Below are 26,423 nucleotides of genomic sequence, written 5' to 3' on the forward strand. Positions count from 1 at the left end.
GGGTCAGTCCCACTCCTGGGCCCCTGACCTCTGTTCAGCCCACTGTCCCACAGTTTAGAAGTCACAGTAATATGGCTCACTCGCCTTGGTTTGAGATTTGTTGTCTCCCTGTAGTCCTTTCGCAAGATCGATGCTGTTCTCTTGGCTCCTCTGGTGTCTTTCTCTCTTCAAACTCCTCCTCTACTCTCCAAAACTCCTCCACAGCTCTCCAAACTCTCTCAGTTCTCCAAACGCCTCCTCAATTTGCTTCATACTCTCACAACTCTCCAAACTCCTTCTCAGCTCTCTCTCCCTTCACCCACAGGAAGGGTTCCTAAATAGGCCTCCAGGTAGCCCCAACTGGTTTCACCTGGGCCTTAATTGATTTTGCAGCCGCCCTGTCTCAGCTGCCCCTAATTAGCCAGGATTGCTGACGCTCTCTGCCTCTTTCCCCTTCCATCAAGCTCTTTAACCCGCTGTATCACCCCTGCTCTGTCACAATATGTTACGATTTGCTATTTGTTCGCAATCACTGTTTCTGTATCTGAAGTTGTAGCTGTAATTCCATGTGGTTACATGTTGACTTGGCAAGATGCTTTCAATCGAGATAGTTAGTGGGGAGGGGCCTATTCAGGCCAATGAGCCATTTTGTAAAACAATAGGCTTTGAGAGACTACTCAAGGCCACCCATGGATACTGGATGCTATCGCTCTGCAGGGCACGTGAGCAGCCCATGTATCGCTGGACTCCATCTTGGGATGTCTGTAGCTTTCCTCCAAGAAGTCTAGAAAACACATTTGAAATGCGGGTCCCGCCATAGGCTAAAGACGCAAAGTGGTTTCACCTTTTTTTCTTCACTCCCCACACAACAAGACTCCTGCAAACCCTCAAGGATGAAAGATTGAACTGTGGGGAAGTGCTGGGCTGAGGCTACAGCGATTTCTTCCCTGCTATGAAAGCCCTGGGGATTCCAAGCTATAAAGCAAGAGCAGCTTGGAGCTTGAGAATCTGCCAGCTTGCCTGTACTGTTTGCGAGGGGAAGAATGTGTGTTGCTAGGTATTCTGCTTTGATCTCTTTGCTATCACTTACGATCACGTACAATCTGCACTTTGTGGCAAATACATTTGTGTTTGATTGCTCTAAACCACTGAGCTGCAGTGAAGTGCCTGGGAAAATCATAGCTCAAGGGGCAAAGTCCGTTGCATGGTCCTCTCCACATTGAGGGAGGGAGCAAGAGTCTACACCAAAGGCTGGGAAGCTTGTGCTTTATTTGGCTGCAGCCTCCCAATTTTTAGTTCACACCCAGTGGCTCGTGTAATCACAAGAGGAGGTGGGAATGCTGGTGGAAGTGCACAAAAGGGAGCAGGTCTACAGCTTGTCCTAGCACCACAGTGTGAGGGGAGGCTGGCTGGGGGGGGTCCCTTCATTTCCCACGCGATCCCCCAGAGGAATCCATCATCACCCCCTGCATAGTCCTTGCTCTCACTCTGGTTCCCACTGAAATATTTTCCTTTTCCTGTTAGTTCCTGGAAGCTGAGCAGAGGCTCCAAGGGATGGTATGTGATGCCAGCCGACAATCACAGCGTTTTTGATCCTGTCACCTTCATCCTGATCGGCTTTCCTGAAACAGAGGAGTCTGACTTCTGGCTCGCCATCCCCTTCTGTCTGATGTACGTTGCGGCGCTTCTGGGGAACTCTCTGCTCCTCTTCATCATAATGACAGAACGAAGCCTCCATGAGCCCATGTACCTTTTCCTCTCCATGCTGGCTGCTGCTGATCTGCTGTTATCCACCACCACAGTGCCCAAGATGCTGGATCTATTCTGGTTCAGGGCAGGGGAAATTTCTTTTGTTGCCTGCCTCACCCAGATGTTCTTTGTCCATGTGAGTTTTATCGCCGAGTCCGCCGTCCTGGTGGCCATGGCGTTTGATCGGTACGTTGCCATCTGCAACCCCCTGAGATACACCACCCTGCTCACCAAGCCTGTGATCGGGAAGATCGGGCTGGCGGTTCTCACAAGGAGTTTCTGTCTCGTTTTCCCTGCCATCTTTCTCGTGAAGCAGCTGAAGTTCTGTGGAACCAACCTCCTGCCTCACACCTATTGCCAGTTGATGGGCCTCGCTCGGCTGGCCTGCAGCGACATCAGGTTCATCATGTTGCACGGCGTAATCATGGCTCTTCTAGCATTTGGCTTGGATGCTGCGCTAATTGCTGTCTCTTACATGCTGGTCCTCAGGGCCGTCTTCCGGCTCCCGTCCAAGGATGCCCGGCTCAGGGCTCTACGCACCTGCGGCTCCCATGTCTGTGTCATCCTGATGTTCTACCCGCCATCCTTTTTCACCTTTTTCACACAGCGATTGGGGCACATCATCCCCAGTTCCATCCTCAACCTTCTGGGGAACCTCCATCTGCTCCTTCCCCCCATGTTAAACCCCATCATTTATGGGGTGACCACACAAGAGATCCTGAGAAAGGTGATCAAGTTGTTTTATCGATGCTGCGGCAGAAACTTCCTGCTGAATTAGAGAAGGCAAAAGATAATGCTTTGGCACATGGACATTAACACTAGGGGTTCTATGAACTCTAGGGGTGTTGTAATGATGGACTTCCAGACTTCCAATAGGGACACGTGAAATCTCGTCTCTATTTCTCCATCCAGATTATGTCTCTAGGATCCTGAGACTTCCAAATAAATGTTGGTGTGTAGAGGTCTCGTAGAAATGCTATCATTCAGCTATTATCTGTAACTAACCTTAAAGGTCGGCACTGTTGGGAAACTAATGCAGAGCAAGACTGTTGTATACAAGGTGAAACACCACCTCATAAATTGACACATAGGAAAAGGACAGAGGTCATTCTTCTGTTTTCTTCCAATCAGCAAGGAAGAGGAATAGCTCAGTGGTTGGAGCATTGGCTTGCGAAACCCAAAGTTGTGAGTTTGATCCTTGTGGAGGCCATTTGGGGCAAAAATTTGTCAGGGATGGTACTTGATCCTGCTGAGAAAACAATGTACTGGATTTGCTGACCTTTTAAGGTCCCTTCTAGTTCTAGGAGAAAGGCAATCTCCATTCATTTAAAGGAAATTTGCAAAAGGAAGGGCATGGTTAAGGCCGGGGCTCTCAGACTCTTTGGCCCCTGGCCTACCTGCCTCAATTTCCATGGATCACCAGTGGCAAAATGAAACTCCCCGTTGATTACAAAATTGCACTGGAGCCACGTTGCTAGTGCTGATGCCAGAATGGTTTCATTTAACCAGTAAAAAATACAACATGAAATTATTAAACAGATCCAGGGTTTTAACTTTCTGACGTTAGTTTATCAAACTTCCTTTTAAATCAAGTAAAATATGAATGTATGTCCAACACAAAAGGTTTTCATGGTTCCTTTATTTATGGTAGGGGTGGGGACCTTTTCTGGATTGGGGATCACTGACCCACAGAAAAATCCCTTGGGGACCACACATGTCAGAGGCAAAAAAACCTCCAAAATCCCCCAACCCCCACTGACGTGGCTTCCCACTGAGACACCTCACTACTCTGGGGCTCTAGCCACAGCGGCTGATGGGGACGGAAGACAGAGTTTCAGGGCTTCCCATGGGCTGGATTTACTCTTCTAAGGCTCCAGAGTTAGTGGATTTTGTGGACCCCCTAGGCTCTGGGGTAGGGACAAAAATGAGGGGTACAGGGCTGCCAGGGAGAGGGCTAGGGAAGGGGTGCAGGATCTGGGTGGGAGATGGAGTGCAGGAGGGGGTGAGGGTGCTAGGTCTGGGGAGGAGGTGGGGTGCAGGGGCAGGCTGGCAGTAGGGTGTCTGGCCAGGGGGAGGGGGCAAGAGGAAGGAAAGGTGCAGCGTGTGGTGAGGAGGGAGAGTGCAGGTGAGGGCAGGGGGAAGGGTGCCTAACAGGGGGAGGGTGCAGGAGCAGGGTGGAGGTAGGGGCATCCTGTTTTCCGGGGGGGCAGGCTGGGGGTACAGGGTCTGAGCATGAGGGAGAAGGGGTTCACATACTGGCTTTGGCACCCCCTCTCGCTCCTGGCATTATGTCCCAGGCCTGGCCTCCTGCTGCTCCCATTGGCCGCAACTCTGGTAAATGGGAGCGACAGGGAAAGCCTTTGGGTGGAGCGTCTGTGCACTGCTGTTTCCCCAGCTGGGGGAGGGAGAATGGCCGCACACAAAGCCACTTCTGGCTCCACTTCTTCCCCACGAGCCGGCTCCAGGGGGGAGACTCAGGGCTTCCTGCCCCCAGTCCACATAGGGACCATTAGTGGTCCACGGGCCTCCGTGTGAGCACCACACATTTAAGCAGTAACCTGTCCTCACCACGGGTCTGGGAAATGTTTCTGTGTTTTTCCCCAGGCAAGCCGGCACCAGCGTGGGTCTTCTGTTGCAATGGAAACCGTGTGGTGTGCGTTGTGCTGTTTGTGTGTTAATACCATTATTCTGGTGGCTATTGCACAAGGAAGGTGGCCACATGCGGTAGCACAGGGTTAGCGCAGGGTCTGACCTGCCTGGGAAGTCCCGTTTAACCACACTGGGAAACACCAATTGCGAGGTCAGGCCCCACCTGCCGCCCTCGGGCAGAGACAACCCAAGGGGAGAACAGCTTCATGGTACACAAGCACAGAAGTGCAAATGTATGGGAGGGAGAAGAGGACACCTCCATGATGCTCAAGGCACCAAGCAGGTTGAATCTATCTAGTTCTTTTTTGAACCCTGATTAAGTCCTGGTCTTCACAACATCCTCTGGCAAGGAGTTCCACAGGTTGGCTATGTGCTGCATGAAGAAAAACTTCCTTTTGTTTCTTTTAATCCTGCTACCTATTAATTTCATTTTGTGTTCCCTGGTTCTTACGTTATGGGAACAAGTAAATAACTTTTCCTTATTCACTTTTCTTACACCAGTCATGATTTTATAGACCTCGATCATATCCCCCTCAGTCTCCTACCCTTGTACTGCTGGAAGGATCCTGCACTCCTGGTGGAGCGAGAAGGGAGAGGTACATGCTGGGGAGGCAAATAGCAAACTCAGGTGTCCTGCCACTCTACAGGTTAATGGCACTATCCGCACAGAATGGCTACCTGACGGGGTGGGCCCCATACGTCTCATCGGGGTGAAGAACTGGTCTCAGGTCTGTGCCCCACTTAGGGCAGCTATCAGTAGGGTCAGGAAATAGGGAACTTGGGAATTTCCCTCCAGGGCAAGGGGGAGCAACTTGTGATTTCTGCCAGCAAACATGGTGTCCACGGTGGAACATCACTGGCCACAGGGGCTCGGGAGGGACACGAGGGGGACTCAGCAGCAAACTGCCCTTCACAGCCATGATCGCCAGAGGGGCGTGAACAGGAGCCGGGTGTTTTGGGCACCTAGCCCCGGGCCATCAGCCCCTGCGAGAGCTTCTGCCCTTGCATCAGGGGCCAGCACTCGAGCACCAGGAAGAAAAAGCTCCCCTCACAGGAAAAGAAAGGTCCGGCCATGGCATCCTCTAGCATGCTGCCAGCAGAAGAAACACACTGAAATTCCCCCAAACCACAAGCTGGCGGGTGCTCACTGATTGAGACAGACACGTGCTGCATCCCAGCCCTTTCTCGGGCAGGGCCAGAACGGCCCACCTGGGAAGGGGAGGGCTGCCATGTACCAGAAAGGGGGAACACGAAGGACCCCGAGGATGGACCCATCCCAAAAGTATGAATAAAGACATCACTGGCTCGCACACCGCCTTCCACATCCTTGTGACTTAATCAACCAACCAACCAATGGGCACTTAAGAACAATTTGCACCGTCTCTACCAGCTTCTTGTAGCATGAACACTCCAATTGACTTTTTCCCCTTCTTTTTCCTTCTCTCTCCCCCTCTCCCATCTCCTATTTATTTTGGAACTGGACTTTTAGGCTATGTCTAGACAGCAGCACTTTTCCGGGATACTGGAGGTATCCCGGAAATGCAATGCCCCATCCAAGGAAGGCATCCGCTTTTCTGTAAAAAAATTCTGAAAGGCGGACGTGCTCTTTCGCCATCCCTGTAAACATCGCTCTACGCGGCATAAGGGTTGTGTCAAAAGAGCAGGGTTTTCTGGACTTTGGTGCCATGTAGACATGCCAAATTTTGGAAAAGGCACTTTCGAAAGAAAAGCAGAAAAGATATGTAAATGGCAGTTCACAATTTGCGTATCTTTTTCTGACTTTTCTGTGTAGTCTAGATGTAGCCTTAATAATTCCAGTCATCTGAAGACGTGGGCTGTGTCCGCAAGAGCTCATGATGCCATCGACATGGTTTATTAGTCTTTAATGTGCTGCTAGAGTGGACTAGTCATTGTTTTTGAAGTTTTCCCAATGAAAGACTAACTTAACTACCCCCTGAAGCTCTAGTCGGTTAGAAAGGCATGATTTCCCTTTACAGAAACCATGGGTGCGTCTACACGGCCCCTTTACCTTGAAATAAGCTTCGGAATTTGCGTTCATTGCGTAGCTTATTTTAAGGTGATTTCGAAATAGCTTCTTTTGAAATTTGACACTATCTACGCTATTTTTTGACATACAGCACTATTCTGACAAGTCCCTTGAGCCTCGTGGAATGAGGGTTACAAGGATGCTGGAAAAGCACCCCCATTATTCTGACAGGCACGTTTAAAGACGTGGAATCACTATTTTGGGATTCCGCAGTGTAGGCGGAGCCTATGCGACCTCTTCCTTAACAGATTGTGCTTGTCTCTTAAGGCCACTGGGAGATTTGCTGCCAGCCGTCACCAATGGCTCATGTGCTATTGTGGACAGTTCCCTGGTACCATCCCTCCATCGAATTATGAAGCTCACTTTGCAGATGAGGAGAATTCTGGGGTCCTAGAGGGCTCGAGGGGGGTGACAGCTCTGAGGGTGATGTGATTGGACAGGGGATGCCCACTGTGTGAGGAAGCAAGCAGGCTGGTGAGCGCAGACAGGGCCGGAAGCCAGTTGGTTCCTTGATGAACTGGCAAACGGAGAGTCCAGTGTCAGGAGGCCGGCAGGGTCAGGCTACAAAGTCGTCAAGTCAGGAGAGCAGGAACCACCTGGCACACGGCTGGCAGCAGGAGGGACCCAGAGGCCTGGCCGGCTTCCTGTTCCTGCGCTGGGTTACTGTAAGAGCTGTGGGTCCACTAGGACCCCCAGCATCCTGCGCACCTGGGCCCTCTGTGGGGCTCCAGACTCCGGCCTAGCAACGGTCGGGGGGGGGGGGGGCACGTGATAGGGCCTGAGGGCCTGTGGCCGAGGCTCCGGACCTTTGACCCTGGCGCCCCGACAGGGACAAGCAGAGGGGACACGGCCGGGGGGAGATGCTGTCCTGGCACCCAGCGCTGTGGCTACCAATCCACCCTGTGCTGGGCAGAGACGGGCTCTGACCCGGCCCCTGGCAGAAGCCATCAGCTCCTCCCTCCCCTCCCGCCTTGCCCGGGATGCCCATGTGACAGTCACAGGAAGAACTGAGATGGGTCAAACTGATGGGACCTCACTAGGTTGCTCCGTCCAGTCCCTGTGCTCAAGGAAAATAGCTGCTGTTTCCCAGGGTCTCAGGTTTCCTTGGAACAGCAGGGGCCATAAGAGTGAGCAACAGGAGGAAGGGGGAGAAGATGGCAAGTGAGGGGCGAGGTCTTGGAGGACAGGGGTAGTCTAGGAAAAGGGCCTCTAGGGAAGAAGAGGGGAGGTCTTGGTAAGAGATGGTGCATGTCAGGGGCTTTGGAAAATGGTGGCACAAAATCTCACTAAGATTTTGTCCTCCACAAAATCCTGCAGCAGTGAGTTCCACAGTTTGACTATCTGTGGGGAGGGAAAGGGTTTCTTTGTATCAGTCGTTCTTTGCCAGCTTTTATTTTCCTTGTACATCCCTTGTTATTATTTAATGAGTGGAAGAACACCTCCTGTCTTCAATATACACACTTAGGCTATGTCTACACTATGAATTTTCTCGGCAAAAAATATGCTAATGAGGGACCCATTTGCATGAGTCATGTTCTCATTTGCATATTTTCTGCCAATGCATTTTTGCACTGAGGGTTTTGTGCAAGAACAAGCATTGTGACTGTTTCATTTTTGCACAAAACACCCTTTTCCCGCAAGATCCTTATGCCTCAAAAAAGGTGGCTTACTGATTGTAACGGCGCATTGGGGGTCCCCCGTCTCCTGCACCCCGAAATGGCATGAACAGACTGCATCAGCCGGTGGAATAGAGGAAGTTTATTGCCTCTCCAGGATACAGCACAGCACAGATGTAATCTGGTCACAGAGCTGGGCTAGGATGCCTCAGGCCCCCTTGAGATGGGGGAGACTGGGCCCCTAAACTCCAGCCCCTTTCCCTAGGCTGTCTCCTCCATGCTCCCAGACAGCAACTAACCAACACTCTTCCAGCCCTGCCCCGCAGCCAGGCCAGCATTCCCCCTTCCTTTGTTCCTCTCCATGGGGGGTGTCTGGCCACACCGGTTGAGAGATCCCTTTGCATAGTGACTCATCCTGTTTTGCTGGGTCGTGGTACCCACGGCAGCCAGTGGGGGTTACCCCAGAGCCAGCAGCATAGAAACCAGCCAGTTACCCCCACTACGTCACACTGATCTTGCGGGAAAAAAGGATTATTGCGCACAAAAGAAACATCCGCACGGCTCGATTTTGTACAAAAACCCCAGTGCAAAAATGGATCAGCAGAAAGTATGCAAATGAAATTGCGACTCATGCAAATGAGTCCCTCATTAGCATATTTTTTGCATCGAAAACTCATAGTGTAGACGTAACCCCAAGCTTTGGAGCCACCTGGTGTGTTTCGTCAGGGCATCACAGGTTAAAGGAATCAGGGAGAACAGAGAGCTTAAGGAGAGAGGTTATTCTATTCTAAACGACCCTTCAGGTGAACAAGCTGACAAAGTTTGTCCAGTAAAAGATATTCCCTCCCCGTCCTCGTGTCTCTAAAATCCAGGCTACAGAAACACACTAGACACACATACAGGCTGCATAAGAACAAACCTGATCGTTCGTGGGGTTTCCAGGCCTGGGCGTCACCTCGTTACCCCCGACGCAGCGAGGGGCAAATATCCTCTCAGTCAGGCCAGTCTTCCCGAGCTAATAAAGAAACTCCCTTCCCCGGCCGCGTCCTGGCCATTGCAGAACTGGCTGGGTTCCCACGCTCCGGGATGGAATTTTACCTGAGCGCATCCCCGCACCCGAGGTGTCTCCTCAGTGAAAGGATCCAGAGGGCCCCTCCCCACCCCAGGTCACCCTGAACCTGTTCGATTTCTATGTGCGGACGCAGGGCAAGTCCGTTTGCAGCTGGGTTCCTGTGTTAACCTCCAAGCAAGGTCAATGAACTGCAGTTGGCTTGGGGTGGAGCCGGGCCGGAGGATAGCACCTGGCGTTACATCCCTGGCTAACCAGGGCGGGGTGAGAACGCCCTAGTGGACTGGTCAATACCACCACACCCCGAGACCTGGGTACCAATTTCTCCTTGGCCAAGAGCTCACGGCCCATGTCTATATTTCATGGCTCAGCCAGGGCCGGGCCGTGTCTTTAGCACTGAGTGTGAATCCTGAGGTGTGTGCAGACAGCCTGGAACACCTCCCACACATGCCAATCTTTATGGGTAAATAGTGTGTAGCCCCATGTGTGGTGTGGTGAGTGTGTCAGGTGTGAGATGGCAGCTGGTGTTAAAGAACAGGGCAGCCTTTGTTGGGGGCCTCAGCAACACCACAACCTTTCTGAATAACACACAACAGGAGAGAGGCTCAGACACAGCCAGGGAGGGGAAAGGGTTAATTCTTGGCTGCTGTTTTCCACCTGAGTCAGTCTCAGAGGCCAGTTCCTGGGGGCTCCCTGCTGGCTCCGAGCCCCCGCTGGGATTCCCAGGGCTGCTGTATAAACACCCCTGTCCCTCAGCCCTGTGCAGTGCGGCTTCCCCATCCCTGCAGCTCCCTGTGTCCAGGCAGCGATCGCTCATCCCAGCCGGGGCAGGAGCCTGGTGAGTCCTGGGCAGGGCAGGGATCTGCCCCGGGGCGGCTGGAAACCCCTGGCTTCTAGGAAATGTGGGAAGGGGGGTTGGCTGGAACGGGGCTGCCTACCTCGCACTGCAGGGCAGCACGGCAGCCCCTGGCCCTGAGCAAACGCCCCTGGCCCGGCGCGGAGGGGCAGTGTCAGGCCTCGGGTGCCGGGTGATGCTGACCCTCGCCCACAGGAGTCAGGGGGGTGCTGGCTGTGGGGCTCAGCGGCGCTGGGCTGGGCCATTCTAGGCTAATGGGGCTGGTCAGAGGGAACCTCCTTTGGGATCCCCCCCGGCCCTGCCATCCCCTCACCCCCTCCCGCGGCTTCACGCAGGGACAGCGATTCCCCAAACTCTGTGGCTACGTCTAGATTGGCATGGTTTCCGGAAATGCGTTTAATGGAAAAGTTTTCTGTTAAAAGCATTTTCGGAAAAGAGCGTCTAGATTGGCACGGACACTTTTCCACAAAATCACTTTTTCCGGAAAAGCGTCCGTGCCAATCTAGACACACTTTTGTGCAAAAAAGCCCTGATCGCCATTTTCGCGATTGGGGCTTTTTTGCGCAAAACAAATCTCAGCTGTCTACACTGGCCCTTTTGCGCAAAAGTTTTACGTTTCTACGAACGGGAGCAGCATTGTATTTCCGCAAAAAGCACTGATTTCTTACAGTAGGAAGTAAGTGTTTTTGCGGAAATTCAAGAGGCAAACTGGCCAGTCTAGACACAGCCTGTGGGTTGTGATTCTGGGGGAAGATTTTGTAACCAGTGTCTGTAGAGGCAAAGGGTTTTTTTTTATTTTAGAACTTGGCGGGCCCTCACCGTCTGCGCTCAGAATGCGAAACAGCCCTGAGTACAGCTGTGCGGTGTGGTCTGCCCATAGTTGAGATTTGCCGACATCTTTAGGGCCAAATCCTGGAAAAACCTTTGCCCCTATCCTCATTTCAGGGCATCCTTGCGGCTCGGGTCGAGGAAGGGCCCGGATGACGAGTGTCGATGAAAACGGATTTGCTCGGACACCGTTCTGAACGGAGAGTGTCTCTGCGGTGCGGAGCGTAACACCGGAGGAGCTGGATGAAGAACCAGTCCCGTGGCTGCTTTCGCTCACTTTCCGAGTCACCCTCTGAGCCCGGAGCAGGGCTGCAGGCAACCGGCAGAGGAGAGATTGTGCTATAGAGAGGAACCATGGATTGGCTCCCTGCTCACCCCGGGGGCCATAAATATCCCAAGTGTCTTCTCCTGGGGTATGGGGATGATCCGCGGAAGGGGAGTGTGTGTAGATTTCCTGTTCACACCCGACAGGCAGCACAAAGACGTTTTTGCTGGTGTCTCTGAGTCGGTCCCCTGGTGCCCCTCCAATTCCCACTGATTGTCTCTTCTGTGTTAGCTGCTGGAAACGGACTAGAAGCTGCAGAGGACGGTGCATGATGCCAGCCGACAATCACAGCGTTTTTACCCCCGTCACCTTCATCCTGACCGGGTTCCCGGGTACGGAGGAGTCTCAGGTCTGGCTCGCCGTCGCCTTCTGTCTGATGTACGTTGCGGCGCTTCTGGGGAACTCTCTGCTTCTCTACATCATAGCGACAGAGCGAAGCCTGCATGAGCCCATGTACCTTTTCCTCTCCATGCTGGCTGCTGCTGATCTGCTGTTGTCCACCACCACAGTGCCCAAGATGCTGGCCTTGTTCTGCTTTGGTGCAGGGGAAATTTCTTTTGCTGCCTGCCTCACCCAGATATTCTTCGTCCATTTGAGTTTTATCGCCGAGTCGGGCATCCTGGTGGCCATGGCGTTTGATCGGTACGTTGCCATCTGCAACCCCCTGAGATACACCACCCTGCTCTCCAAGCCTGTGATCGGGAAGATCGGGCTGGCGGTTCTCACAAGGAGTTTCTGTTTCGCTTTCCCCATTTTCTTTCTCATGACGCGAATGAAGATCTGCGGAAATTACCTCCTGCCTCACATCTATTGCGAGTACATGATAATAACCCGGCTGGCCTGCGACAACATCACAATCAACATCTGGTACGACTTAGCCAAGGCTATTTCAGTAATCGGCTTGGACGCTGTCCTCATTGCTGTGTCCTATGTGCTGATCCTCAGGGCCGTCTTCCAGCGCCGGTACCAGGGTGCCCGTCTCAAGGCTCTGCGCACCTGTGGCTCCCACATCTGTGTCATACTGTTGTACTATGTGCCAACTTTTGTCTCCTTCTACGAATACCAATTTGAACAAATCAGTCATGGTAATACTATCAACCTCCTGGCCAACATCTCTGTGCTCCTTCTCCCCATGTTAAACCCCGTCATTTATGGGATGATGACAAAAGAGATCCTGAAGCGGGTGATCAAGATGTTTTTTTTTTGATTCTGCATCTGAAGCCTCCCGGCTGAGCTGAAAGAGTCAAGGAAATGCCTCAGGACTTTCTTCTGAATTGCTGTTGTATGGTAACGATGGACTTTCACTTCATGAGCTTGACATAATTCTTCATCCAAGTTGTCTCACTTATTCTGGGACTGCCCTGGCTCCAGGAATGCTGCTTCCTTCCAAAAAAAGGCAGCTGGAGCGAGTGAGTCTTGTGCTAATTTGAATTGGAAGAGCAAAGCAAGAAAGAGCAAAGGTAAAGTCCCCACGGGAGGGAGCTGCCCACAGAAATTGGCACCAATGGGTCACAAAACCTGCACCGATGCACCAGTCAAATCAACTGTGAGACTGCACCAAAGAGAAGGGGGATCAGAAGAGCGGCCACACTGGGTCAGACCAAAGGTCCATCCAGCCCAGTCCACCAACAGTGGCCAATGCCAGCTGCCCCAGAGGGAGGGGGCACAAGGGGAATCCCCCACCGGATCCAGAAGGAGGGTGCCAGAGCGTGTTCTGCTCCCAGCCTGCCCTGTCCCTTCGCCGTGAGCGCACTGCGGAGCAGTATGGCGGGCGGGGGCACGATTCCTCAGGGGACGGCGCAGGGATTCTGCGTCCTGTCTCCCCCCGTCCCAGCACCAGCACATTGGGGGACATCCACAAGGCCGCCACTGGCCGTGTTGGCCTGGAGACCCGCCCCGGAGGATGGAGCTGGGCCAGCACAGACCCTCCACCCCGCCCCACTGCAAACACGGCCAGGGACTGAGATTAGGCCCGGCTTAGCCAGGCTGGTCTCACTCGGGTCCCCACACAGGTGGCTTCACGGCCGGGACCATGTGGGACAGAGGTTAGGAGGTGCCGTGGGGGAGGGGCTCATCGGCACATGCTCCCTGGTCCCAAATGACCAGGGGGAGCGAGAGAGCAGAATCAGGGGTCTGGTTTATTTCATTCTAAGGCGGTGGTCCCCAACACAGAACAAAGAGGGTCAGTGTCACATCCCCATGCTGCTGGTGTCCCAGAAGACGGGAGGGGAGGACAGGGGCTGGATCACTCCTTAACTGCTCTATTCTGTTCACACACACACAAACAGACACACACACCTCGACGTTGTGGGTCAGACCACTGCTGGAGACAGGAAAAGCTGGACCATTGGTCTGACCCAGCTCGGCTCGGTCTCGGTGCTGCTGGGACATTTTGTCTCCACAGCTGCATGAATGGGAGGGGGATAAAACGGGGGGAAAAGATTCCCCCAGAGATTTGTGACATTAGAGAACATGACCTGTGAAGGAAGAATGAAAGCCCTGGGCTTGTTGGCTACGTCTACACTGGCCCCTCTTCCGGAAGGGGCATGTAAATTACTTTGAAGTAGGAATAAGAGCCTCCGGAAAAGGGCACTTTTTCCGGAGGATCGGGGCCAGTCTAGACGCTCTTTTCCGGCTTTTTTAAAAGCCGGAAAAAAGCGGCGGACATTTTTATTTAAATGCCGCGGGGGATATTTAAATCCCCCGCGGATTTCCCTACGACGACTGCTGAAATTTACATGCCCCTTCCGGAAAAGGGGCCAGTGTAGACGTAGCCGTTTAGTTTAGAAAAGAGAAGATTGAGGGGGGACATGAGAGCAGTTTTCAGGTATCTAAAAGGGTGTCACAAGGAGGAGGGAGAGCCTCTGAGGATAGAACAAGAAGCAATGGGCTTAAACTTCAGCAAGGGAGGTTTAGGTTGGACATTAGGAAAAAGTTCCTCACTCTCAGGGTGGTTAAACACTGGAATAAATTGCCCGGGGAGGTTGTGGAATCCCCATCTCTGGAGATAGTTAAGAGTAGGTTAGATAAATGTCTATCAGGGATGGTCTAGAGAGTACTTGGTCCTGCCATGAGGGCAGGGGACTGGACTCGATGACCTCTCGATGTCCTTTCCAGTTCTAGGATTCTCTGATTCTGTGATTAGGGAAGCCATTCGATATCCTTTGCCCTCTTTGTTGGCCTTTTCTGAAACATTTCCAGTTGTACAATATCATTTTGGGACGGGGTAGCCAGAATTGGACACAGTATTTAAAGTGTTGACGTACCAGAGATTTCTGCAGTACCCCTGTGATAGTGTTTGTGTCTTTCTAATGGTCCTAAGAATCATTTAGCCTTTTGGACCACAGCTGTGCACAGAATGTAAATTTGTCAGAGAAATATCCAGGGTGACACCAACGTCTCTTGATCGGGAGGTTGTGAGGCTGCCGCCCCCAACCGTGTGACAGACCGGGCCATGTCTGAGCACAGCTGAGGGCGTCCGCTCAGGGCTAATTTCTCAAATCCTGTGCTCCTTACAGCCCCCAGACTGGTGACCTCTCCAAACAGGCCACAAACCAGTCCCACAGAGTGCTTCAGCAGCCTGCCCAAAGCCTCACGAGCAAAACCCCTCCGACACCCCAGCAATATCCGTGTCCCAGATGGCCCCGGGCCTCATACACAGGTGGGGGGTTCTAGCACCCAATCCCACCTACCCCAAATAAGTTCTGTCTGGTTCCGAGACTCCATCCACAGATCCCTGGTCAATTTACCCTCTGGACCTTACCCACAAATCACGCTGAGCCAATCCTTTAGCATCTAACATCTAAAGGTTTATTATTACAAGAAACAAAAGCATGAGAGTAAGGTTATTAAAGTACAGTACATTACATGCACCGAATCTCCCAGTCCTCGATGCAGGCTCTAGCAGAGATGTTACAGCTGCTGGGTTAAAAGTTCTTGTTGCGCATCCTAGGGTCAGGATGGGTTCACAGGTCTTCCGGGCTCTTCGGTCCCTGCAGTGCTGCCTCTGGGATGAAGTGCTGAGCTGAGAACAAAATGGCATCGACCACATGGCCTCTTTATACCTCCTTCCTGGCCTCTCCTTGTATGCAGCCAGTCACCTGGCCCTCAGCCTCTCTCTGCTGGCAGCTCTTAGGTCTCCGCCCTCATGCTTTAGGTGTGTCCTTGACCCATCGAGTGCCATTGTCCCACAGGGCCTGGCTAATCAGCCTGTCCATAGCAATGCTCAACCACATTCAGAGAAATATTCAGCTTCCACACAGATTACAGATTCCTACCTACACACACAGACATTATATACCCACATAAATAGCGTACACAGGATCAGCAAACAATAAGCTCCCATTCAATACCTCACATGGCCCCTTTCTATACCATCTTTGGGGCCAGCACCCCCACCTATGGGTGCAGCAGCAATCTGGCTGCTCCGCTTAAATTTGGTAACGTGACAAACAGGTACAGCGATATTATGATGATGATATTCTAGCCCCTTCGTCACAGTATTTTCTGGGAGCTCACTGATGGGAGGTGCTATTGGGCAGGTTTTGCTTCGCTGCGTAGGGGTCTCCTGTCTGTAGGCTGGTGTTATCGTTGCATCTGAAGCCAGGAATATTGGTGGTAACTGCATGGTCTGTGATTACTAGCAGATGGACCTGGCATTGCTCAGGTCTGTAAGGTAAAGTTTGGAGTTTTTTTGAAAAATCAATGACAAATGTCCAGGCTTTATTTCAATGACTGTATTTTTCCAACATGAAGGAAAATGAAGGCTGGAGAGGGAGCTCGGGAGTGAGGAGTGGCAGGGGGAATGAGGCTTAGGGCTGAGGGTTGGGAGGTGTGGGGGGGCTCAGAGCAGGAGGCGGGATTGAGTGGGGGGGTGTTCAGGCCCGAGGGAGGTGGGTGCGAAAGTCAAGGCAGGTGGGAGATGAAGGACTCAGGGCAGGGGGCCGAGGATAGGGGGATGGGAGTTGGGGGCTTACCAGAGCTGCCCCGGGTAGCGAGGGGGGCACTATCCGGCAGCGACTCCCCTGCTACCATCCCCCACCAGCTGCCCTCCCCCATGGTCTGCTGGCTGTGTGGGGAGGAGCCAGGATCTAGGGGCTGCCCCTGCTCCAGTCCGCCCATCCCCATGGGCTGCAGGCTCTCCACGGGGGCCAGGCTCGAGGTTTGGGGTAGGGAGTTCAGAGCCTGTAGGCAAGATGATGGAGGCTTGATGCTGCTGCCCGCAGTGGGTGGAAGGTTGGGTGCAGGAGCGGGCTGGGGGTGAGGGTGCAGGGTCTAGGAGGGAGGGAAGGGGGAAGGAGGGGCAGGGAATTGGGGTCTTATCTAGTGTAACTTCCGGAGAAGCACAGGAGGCTCCACACTGCCCTGTTTCTGAAGGCGCCACCCCCACTGCTCCCATTGGCCATTAGTCCTGCCAATGGGAGAGAGGGGGGTGGAGCTTGTGGGCAAATGCTTCCCTGCACTACTGTGCCCCCGCCCCCACCAGGCAGAAGCAGCCATGCAGGGGCTTTCATGCCAGCTCCCCACTGCTTCCCTCCACTGCGGAAGAGGGGCAGCCCCAAGACTCATAGGCCGGATCAAGGAAATGTGATGGCTGGATCCGGCCCACGGACTGTAGGTTTCCCATCCCCCATCTAGAGGTTCCCTTCCATCCATCCAACACAGAACCTCTCAGGCCCCCACCTAGTAACCTAAGAAATTCACACCCCAACCCTGGGTGCCTCCGAGAGGCAGTGCCCCCCTACTCACAAACCCAGAGTCTGGGGGGAGAGAAGAAACGTTTTTAATAAAAGGAGGGAAGTAACGTGACATTAATTTGGGAACACACCATTGAGGGTACAGCTACACTTGCACCCTAGTTCGAATTGCTAATGAAGTGGGGATTTAAATGTCCCGCGCTTCCTTAGCATGATCTCACCAGCGCGTTACTCCGCTCAACAGCTGTTCCGAAAGTGAAAGTGCGCGCTGGGACACGTTAGTTCGAACCAACCCCCTTGGCTCGAACTAACGTTACTCCTCAAAAAATGCTGGCCGCTTGCCGTGCCTCCACCACCGCCCTGCTGGCCACATATCACAGCTCTCTGCCACCGCCCTGCTGGCCACTTGCCATGCCTCCACCACCGCCCTGCTGGCCACACATCACAGCTCTCTGCCACCGCCCTCCTGGCCACTTGCCGTACCTCCACCACTGCCCTGCTGGCCACACATCACAGCTCTCTGCCACCGCCCTCCTGGCCACTTGCCGTACCTCCACCACTGCCCTGCTGGCCACATATCACAGCTCTCTGCCACCGCCCTCCTGGCCACTTGCCGTACCTCCACCACCGCCCTGCTGGCCACACATCACAGCTCTCTGCCACCGCCCTGCTGGCCACTCGCCATGCCTCCACCACTGCCCTGCTGGCCACATATCACAGCGCTCTGCCACCGCCCTCCTGGCCACTTGCCGTGCCTCCAGCACCGCCCTGCTGGCCACATATCACAGCTCTCTGCCACCGCCCTCCTGGCCACTTGCCGTACCTCCACCACTGCCCTGCTGGCCACATATCACAGCTCTCTGCCACCGCCCTCCTGGCCACTTGCCGTACCTCCACCACCGCCCTGCTGGCCACACATCACAGCTCTCTGCCACCGCCCTGCTGGCCACTCGCCATGCCTCCACCACTGCCCTGCTGGCCACATATCACAGCGCTCTGCCACCGCCCTCCTGGCCACTTGCCGTGCCTCCAGCACCGCCCTGCTGGCCACATATCACAGCTCTCTGCCACCGCCCTCCTGGCCACTTGCCGTACCTCCACCACTGCCCTGCTGGCCACACATCACAGCTCTCTGCCACCGCCCTCCTGGCCACTTGCCGTGCCTCCACCACTGCCCTGCTGGCCACACATCACAGCTCTCTGCCACCGCCCTCCTGGCCACTTGCCGTGCCTCCACCACCGCCCTGCTGGCCACACATCACAGCTCTCTGCCACCGCCCTGCTGGTCGCTTGCCATGCCTCCACCACCGCCCTGCTGGTCACACATCACAGCTCTCTGCCACCGCCCTGCTGGCCGCTTGCCATGCCTCCACCACCGCCCTGCTGGCCACACATTACAGTTCTCTGTCGCTGCCCTGCTGGCCGCTCGCCGTCCTTCCACCACCGCCCTGCTGGCCACACATCACGGCTCTCTGCCGCCCTGCTGGCCGCTTGCTGTTCCTCTTCCACTGCTCTGTTGGCCACACATCACAGCTCTCTGCTCCCGCCCTGCTAGCCGCTCGCTGTACCTCAACCACAGCCCTGCTGGCCACACGTGATGGCTCTCTGCTGTCGCACTGCTGGCCACTCGCCAAACCTCCACCATCATCACCCTGCTGGCCACACACCATGGCTCTCTGCACCAGTGCCTTGCTCACCACTCGTTACGCCAGTTTGACATTATTTCAAAATAATGGATTGCTGTGTGCACATGCGCAATGGTATTTTGAAGTAATGTCAGTTGTGCCAAGATAGTGCTGCTGTGTAGATGTACGCACAGAGTTGAGCAGGGCTCTTTCATCTCACTGTGCAACCTTTCGTTTGGAACCGATTAACCACAAGCCTGCTTTTCTGTGAGGAGTCCTGTGGCATCTTATAGACTAACTGAAGTGTAGGAGCATAAGCTTTCGTGGGCAAAGACCCACTTCGTCAGATGCATCTGATGTAGCATCTGACGAAGTGGGTCTTTGCCCACGAAAGCTTATGCTCCTACACTTCAGTTAGTCTATATGGGTATGTCTACACTACCCCGCTAGTTCGAACTAGGAGGGTAATGTATGCATACCGAACTTGCTAATGAAGCCCGGGATTTGAATTTCCCGGGCTTCATTAGCATAAAGCCGGCGCCGCCATTTTTAAAAGCCGGCTAGTGCGAACCCCGTGCCGTGCGGCTACACGCGGGAAATTCAAATCCCGGGCTTCATTAGCAAGTTCGGTATGCATACATTACCCCACTAGTTCGAACTAGGGGGGTAGTGTAGACATACCCTAAGGTGCCACAGGACTCCTCACCGCTTTTGGAGATTCAGACGAACACGGCTACCCCTCTGATACCTGACTGCTTTTCTGTGTTCCTCCAAAATGACACACCTTGGTCTCCACATTGTAGCTGTCCCCGCATGTCAGACAAACAGCTGCTTTTGGGTGAAAAAAGGGGTAGATTGCAAAGAGCAAGACACCGCTCCATGTGCTGACTATGGGACCCATTGAGCAAAGTAGGGGTCGACTGTATTTGCATAGCCACGCCCAGGGTCTCTCTGCCTTCCACATGCTGGCAGGGAAGCTATTCTTCAGCTCCTGCTTCCTTGTACAAGGGTGACTGTGATGGTTCTCGTGGGTCACAGAGCTGGGAGTCACCTACCCACTGAATCCGGGCAGGGGGACTCTCCTTCATGTGGGGCAGCTGAGTGTTCACCGTGCATGGAAACGATGGGGATGAACCAGTCTCGGAGACCCCATGGAACGGTGCCCTACTCTATGCAGCCTCTGACCCTGGCTGCTCGCCACTAAGGCAAAGGCACAAAACGAGATCAGACTAGCTACAGGCATAAAGGGAAACAAGAAGACCTTTTATAAATACATTAAAAGCAAGAGGAAGACCAAGGACAGGGTAGGCCCACTGCTTAGTGAGGAGGGAGAAGCAGTAACAGGAAACTTGGAAATGGCAGAGATGCTCAATGACTTCTTTGTTTCGGTCTTCACCGAGAAGTCTGGAGGTGTGCCTAACGTAGTGAATACAAGCAGAGAGAGGGTAAGTTTAGAAGATAGGATACACAAAGAACAAGTTAAAAATCACTTAGGAAAGTTAGATGTCAGTAAGTCACCAGGTCCTGATGAAATGCATCCCAGGATACTCATGGAGCTGATAGAGGAGATATCTGAGCCTTTAGCTATGATTTTTGAAAAATCATGGCAGACAGGGGAGATTCCAGAAGACTGGAAAAGGGCAAATATTGTGCCCATCTATAAAAAGGGGAATAAGAACAACCCAGGAAACTACAGACCGGTCAGTTTAACGTCTGTCCCAGGGAAGATAATGGAGCAGGTAATTAAGGAAATCATATGCGCACACTTGGAAGGTAATCAAGTGATAGGGAATAGCCAGCATGGGATACTAGACTTTAGTAAGGCATTTGATACGGTCTCGCATGATATTCTTATTGATAAACTAGGCAAATATAACTTAGATAGGGCCATGATAAGGTGGGTGCGTAATTGGCTGGATAACCATAGTCAGAGAGTTGTTGTTAACGGTGATAAATTCTGCTGGAAAGGGATAACAAGTGGAGTTCCGCAAGGGTCTGTTTTGGGACCCGTACTGTTCAATATCTTCATCAATGATGTAGATACTGGGATAGAGAGTACGCTTATTAAGTTTGCAGATGATACCAAACTGGGTGGGGTTGCAACTTCTTTGGAGGATAGAGACATAATTCAAAATGACCTTAGCAAATTAGAGAAATGGTCAGTGGTAAACAGAATGAGGTTTAATAAAGAGAAATGCAAAGTGCTCCACTTAGGAAGGAACAATGAGTTCCATACATACAAGATGGGAAGCGACTGTCTAGGAAGGAGCATGGCGGAAAGGGATCTAGGGGTCATAGTGGACCACAAGTTGAATATGAGTCAACAGTGTGATGCTGTTGCAAAAAAAGCAAAGATGATTCTAGGTTGTATCAACAGGTGTGTTGTAAGCAAAACTCGTGAAGTCATTCTGCCGCTCTACTCTGCACTAGTTAGGCCTCAGCTGGAGTACTGTGTCCAGTTCTGGGCGCCACATTTTAAGAAAGATGTGGAGAAATTGGAAAGGGTACAGAGAAGAGGGACAAGAATGATTAAAGGCCTAGAGAACATGACCTATGAAGCCAGGCTTCATGAACTGGGCTTGTTTAGTTTGGAAAAAAGAAGATTAAGGGGGGACATGATAGCGGTTTTCAAATATCTAAAAGGGTGTCACGAGGAGGAAGGAGAAAATTTGTTCCTCTTGGTTTCTGAGGACAGGACAAGGAGTAATGGGCTTAAAGTGCAGCAGGGGAGGTTTAGATTGGACATTAGGAAAAAATTCCTAACTGTCAGGGTGGTCAAATATTGGAATAAATTGCCAAGGGAGGTGGTGGAATCTCCCTCTCTGGAGATATTTAAGAACAGGTTAGATAGACATCTGTCAGGGATGGTGTAGACGGAGCTTGGTCCTGCCTTGAGGGCGGGGGGCTGGACTCGATGACCTCTTGAGGTCCCTTCCAGTCCTATGATTCTATGATTCTATGAACTCCAGGTTCCTGCCCCAAAACAAGGATCCAATTTTGTGGGGTCGCCATCAGCCACCTCTCCAGCACTGCACAAGGCCCTGGGGAGCCCTGGGGACAACACAAATGCTGCTTCCTTTGAGAGGAATGGAGAGTTCCCTAGAAATGTGAGAGGGGGGAACCAAACTGCTACAACTAATACGCATGGAACAGGAACTCGGACCAAGCTAGTCAGATAGGTTCCTCCCCTTTCTCTCTCTCTCTCTCTCTCTCTCTCAGTCTGTGGCAGAGCGGGAGGATTCTCCATTCACAATGCAGAATGCATTTTGTCATGAACACATCCCCAGACCCCGAGGTGTCCCCTCAGTGAAAGGCTCCACAGGCCCCTCCCCGCCCTGTGGGGAGTGAGGAACATTCTGTATTTTGTTTGTAGGCAGGGCAAGCCCCTCTGTTGAGAGGTTCCTTCATTGACCTCCATGTGGGGTCAAGGCCTTGCACTTGTCTGAGGATTTTCCATTGATGAGCTAGGATGGAGCCAGGCCGGCCAATAGCTCCCGGCGTTACATCCCCGGCTAACCAGGGTGGGTGGGAACGCTCTTCTGAAGTGGCCAACACCACCACCCACTGTCCAGCTGACTGAGGCTACATTTACACTGCAGGCTTCTTGCGCAAGAGAGCGTCCAAACTGCACGGATGCTCTCTCGCAAGAAAGCCCTAGTTGCCATTCACAGAATGGCCACCAGAGCACCTGCGCGTCTTCCGATAGGCTGTTTTTGTGCCAAAAAAACCTGTTTCCCATCCACACACATTTTTGCACAGGAGCCTTTGCCCAAAAAGGAGTTACTCCTCATAGAAAGAGGAATACCTGTACCGCAAAACCCCTCTGTTCTGTCGATTCACTGTAAATATCCTTGCACAAAGACACGCTTGATGTGTGGATGCTCTGAGAGTTTTCGTCAAAAAAATCAGCAGTGCAGACGTAGCCTGAATTCTCCTCCAGCTCCCTAAAACACACCGTCAATGCCGATATAATATGGCTTAACTATGGCCAGGACATGCCTGTCACAATGGTGACGAATTGTACGGAGTTGCAAACCTTCTGCACAAGAAATTCATGCGACTCTCCCTGGGTAAAGGTTCCATAGGACGTGTGTGCAGTGCAGTGAGTTTGCCACGTCGGAGATGGAAATTGTGAAAGAACAGGGCACTCTTTGCTTGGGAAATCTGTTTATTAGTGATCTTTCTAAATAATGTTCCAAAGGAGCCAGGCTCAGACACAGCCAGGGAGGGGAAAGGGTTAATTCTCAGCTGCTGTTTCCCACCTGAGTCAGTCTCAGAGGCCAGGTCCGGGGGGCTCCCTGCTGGCTTCAAGCCCCCGCTGGGATTCCCAGGACTGCTGTATAAACACCCCTGTCCCTCAGCCCTGCGCAGTGCGGCTTCCCCATCCCTTCAGCTCCCTGTGTCCAGGCAGCGATCGCTCATCCCGGCTGGGGCAGGAGCCTGGTGAGTCCTGGGCAGGGCAGGGATCTGCCCCGGGGCGGCTGCAAACCCCTGGCCCCTAGGAAATGTGGGAAGGGGGGTTGGCTGGTACGGGGCTGCCTCTCTCGCACTGCAGGGCAGCACGGCAGCCCCTGGCCCTGAGCAAACGCCCCTGGCCCGGCACGGAGGGGGATTGTCAGGCCACGGATGCGGGTGACACTGACCCTCACCCACGGCAGTCAGGGGGGCGCTGGCTGTGGGGCTCAGCGGCGCTGGGCTGGGCCATTCTCGGCTAACGGGACTGGTCAGAGGGAACCTCCTGCCATCCCCTCACCCCCTCCCGTGGCTTCACGCAGGGATACGGCCCATCAGTCACTGGGGGCTCAGGGCTGGGCCCAGTGCGGGTGCAGCTGGGCCGAGGTGCAGAGCTGGGACTGTCCCACCGTGGGGCCCAGGGGCCCTCATCTGCTGTGGCAATTCTCCGTCGCAGGGCTGCGGGAAGCTCTACCACTGCAATGCTGAATTGACAGAGCTGCCTGATGCCACCTGGCGTCACGGCTGGACCCACTGTGGGCTGGGCTGGACAGGGGACATGCTGACCAGCACCCAGTGACCAACAGGTTAAAGTCAGGTTGCTAGCAAAGGTGTTGCCAGGGCACAACTGAACCAATGGGGAAACGGTGTTGAAAATTGAATTGGATCCAGATTCTCTGCCTGTTTCTTTGTGTGGGTGAAACACCAGGTGTTGAGAGACACAGAATGATTTAAACGGAGGCAGGAATGCCAGGCCTCCGAGGAATTCAGGGCATAGGAGAGGACTGAGCAACGAGAAATTAGAAGGAAATAAGGGTAGGTTTACACGAGCCGTCTGGTTCAAACTAGGGAGGCTAATGAGGACGCCCGAAATAATGAATGATGTAAATATCCCACACTTGATTAACACAAATCACTTGATGGGGGCAGCGTTTCCTCAAACTCTGTGGCTACATCTAGACTGGAATGATTTTCCAGAAATGCTTTTAACTGAAAAGTTTTCCATTAAAAGCGTTTTCGGAAAAGAGCGTCTAGATTGGCACGGACGCTTTTCCGCAAAAGCACTTTTTGCAGAAAAGCGTCCGCTGCCAATCTAGACTCACTTTTACGCAAAAAAGCCCCACTGCTCTACCGGTAAAATGCTGCATTGACAGAGCTGCCTGATGCGACCCGGAGCCCTAAGGAAGAAGCCCCCTGGCGCCGGCAGACATCTCTCCCCTCTGCGTCGTTAATCCTGCTCCCTCAGAGGCAGCAGCTGCGGGGGGGATTTTTCACACCCCAGAGCAACCACGTTGTCCCAGTACAGCCGTGCAGTGTGGTCTGCCTTTATTGAGATTTCCCGACATCTTTAGGGCCAAATCTTGGAACAAACTTTGCTTCTTTCCTCGTTTCAGCGCTTCCTTGTGGCTCGGGTCGAGGCCTCAGCGCTAGAAGGGGGCAGGAGGACGAGTGTCGATGAAAACGGATTTGCTCGGACACCGTTCTGAACGGGGAGTGTCTCTGCGGTGCGGAGCGTAACACCGGAGGAGCTGGATGAAGAACCAGTCCCGTGGCTGCTTTCGCTCACTTCCCGAGTCACCCTCTGAGCCCGGAGCAGGGCTGCAGGCAACCGGCAGAGGAGAGATTGTGCTGTAGAGAGGAACCATGGATGGGCTCCCTGCTCACCCCGGGGGCCATAAATATCCCAAGTGTCTTCCCCTGGGGCATGGGGATGATCCGCAGCAGGGGAGTGTGTGTAGATTTCCTGTTCACACCCGACAGGCAGCACAAAGACGTTTTTGCTGGTGTCTCTGAGTCGGTCCCCCGGTGCCCCTCCAATTCCCACTGATTGTCTCTTCCGTGTTAGCTGCTGGAAACGGACTAGAAGCTGCAGGGGACGGTGCATGATGCCAGCCGACAATCACAGCGTTTTTACCCCCGTCACCTTCATCCTGACCGGGTTCCCGGGTACGGAGGAGTCTCGAGTCTGGCTCGCCAGCCCCTTCTGTCTGATGTACGTTGCGGTGCTTTTGGGGAACTCTCTCCTCCTGTTCATCATAGCGACAGAGCGAAGCCTCCATGAGCCCATGTACCTTTTCCTCTCCATGCTGGCTGCTGCTGATCTGCTGTTATCCACCACCATAGTGCCCAAGATGCTGGCCCTGTTCTGGTTCGGTGCAGGGGAAATTTCTTTTGCTGCCTGCCTCACCCAGATGTTTTTTGTCCATGTGAGTTTTTTCGCAGAATCAGCCATCCTGCTGGCCATGGCGTTTGATCGGTACGTTGCCATCTGCAACCCGCTGAGATACATCACCCTGCTCACCAAGCCTGTGGTCGGGAAGATCGGGCTGGCGGTTCTCACAAGGAGTTTCTGTTTCGCTTTCCCCGTTGTCTTTCTCGCGACGCGAATGAAGATCTGCGGAAATAACCTCCTGCCTCACATCTATTGCGAGTACATGACTATATCCCGGCTGGCCTGTGACAGCATCACGTTCAACATCTGGGACGACGTAACCAAGGCTATTTCAGTAATCGGCTTGGACGCTGTGCTCATTGCTGTGTCCTATGTGCTGATCCTCAGGGCCGTCTTCCAGCGCCGGTACCAGGGTGCCCGACTCAAGGCTCTGCGCACCTGTGGCTCCCACATCTGTGTCATCCTGTTGTACTACCTGCCAACTTTTGTCTCCCTCTGCAAATACCAATTTGGACAAATCATCCCTGGTTCTACTCTCAACCTCCTGGCCAACGTCTATGTGCTCGTTCTCCCCATGTTAAACCCCGTCATTTATGGGATGATGACAAAAGAGATCCTGAAGCGGGTGATCAAGATGTTTTTTAGATGCTGCAGCTGAAGCCTCCTGGCTGAGCTGAAAGAGTCAAGGAAATGCCTCGGGACTTGGAAATGAAAGCCGGGTTTTCTTCTGAATTGCCGTTGTATTGTAACGATGGCCTTTCACTTCGTGAACTTGACGTAATTCTTCATCCATGTTGTCTCCATTATTCCGGGGCTGCCCTGGCTCCAGGAACGCTTCTTCCTTCCAAAAAAAGGAAGCTGGAGCGAGTGAGTCTTGTGCTAATTTGAATTGGAACCGCAAAGCAAGAAAGAGCAAAGGTAAAATCCCCACGGGAGGGAGGATGGTGTGTTCGTCTGCTCTGCGGCAAGCTGCATCTGAGCTACCCATAGAAGGTGTCACCAACGGGTCACAAAACCTGCACCGATGCACCAGTCAAATCAACTGTGAGACTGCACCAAAGAGAAGGGGGAACAGAAGAGCGGCCACCCTGGGTCAGACCAAAGGTCCATCTAGCCCAGTCCACCAGCAGTGGCCAATGCCAGCTGCCCCAGAGGGAGGGGGCACAAGGGGAATCCCCCACCGGATCCAGAAGGAGGGTGCCAGAGCGTGTTCTGCTCCCAGCCTGCCCTGTCCCTTCGCCGTGAGCGCACTGTGGAGCAGTATGGCGGGCGGGGGAACGTTTCCTCAGGGGACGGCGCAGAGATTCTGCGTCCCGTCTCCCCCCGTCCCAGCACCAGCACAGTGGGGGACATCCACAA

At 53.3% G+C, this 26,423-nt stretch overlaps 3 protein-coding genes across 3 annotated transcripts; all 3 read left to right on the forward strand.

Annotated features, from left to right (window-relative positions):
• The first annotated feature begins 1,543 nt into the window (after positions 1 to 1,543).
• On the forward strand, positions 1,544 to 2,506 carry LOC102456984 (olfactory receptor 52B2-like). Its single transcript, XM_025183988.2, has one exon. It carries the CDS (start codon positions 1,544 to 1,546, stop codon positions 2,504 to 2,506), a length of 963 nt encoding a protein of 320 aa, XP_025039773.2.
• Positions 2,507 to 11,389: 8,883 nt separating this feature from the next.
• LOC102459477 (olfactory receptor 52B2-like) lies at positions 11,390 to 12,325 on the forward strand. Its single transcript, XM_075933725.1, has one exon. It carries the CDS (start codon positions 11,390 to 11,392, stop codon positions 12,323 to 12,325), a length of 936 nt encoding a protein of 311 aa, XP_075789840.1.
• A 12,449-nt stretch (positions 12,326 to 24,774) lies between these two features.
• On the forward strand, positions 24,775 to 25,722 carry LOC142827361 (olfactory receptor 52B2-like). Its single transcript, XM_075922517.1, has one exon. The coding sequence runs from the start codon at positions 24,775 to 24,777 to the stop codon at positions 25,720 to 25,722; it is 948 nt and encodes a 315-aa protein (XP_075778632.1).
• The last annotated feature ends 701 nt before the right edge of the window (positions 25,723 to 26,423 follow it).

The sequence above is a fragment of the Pelodiscus sinensis genome, chromosome 1, assembly GCF_049634645.1.
Source record: "Pelodiscus sinensis isolate JC-2024 chromosome 1, ASM4963464v1, whole genome shotgun sequence".
In the NCBI taxonomy this organism is placed as follows: Eukaryota; Metazoa; Chordata; order Testudines; family Trionychidae; genus Pelodiscus; species Pelodiscus sinensis.

Bases quoted from the DNA above. Each gene is read 5' to 3' on its own strand.
- LOC142827361 (XM_075922517.1), top strand. From the start codon at position 24,775: ATGATGCCAGCCGACAATCACAGCGTTTTTACCCCCGTCACCTTCATC.
- LOC102459477 (XM_075933725.1), top strand. From the start codon at position 11,390: ATGCCAGCCGACAATCACAGCGTTTTTACCCCCGTCACCTTCATCCTG.
- LOC102456984 (XM_025183988.2), top strand. From the start codon at position 1,544: ATGCCAGCCGACAATCACAGCGTTTTTGATCCTGTCACCTTCATCCTG.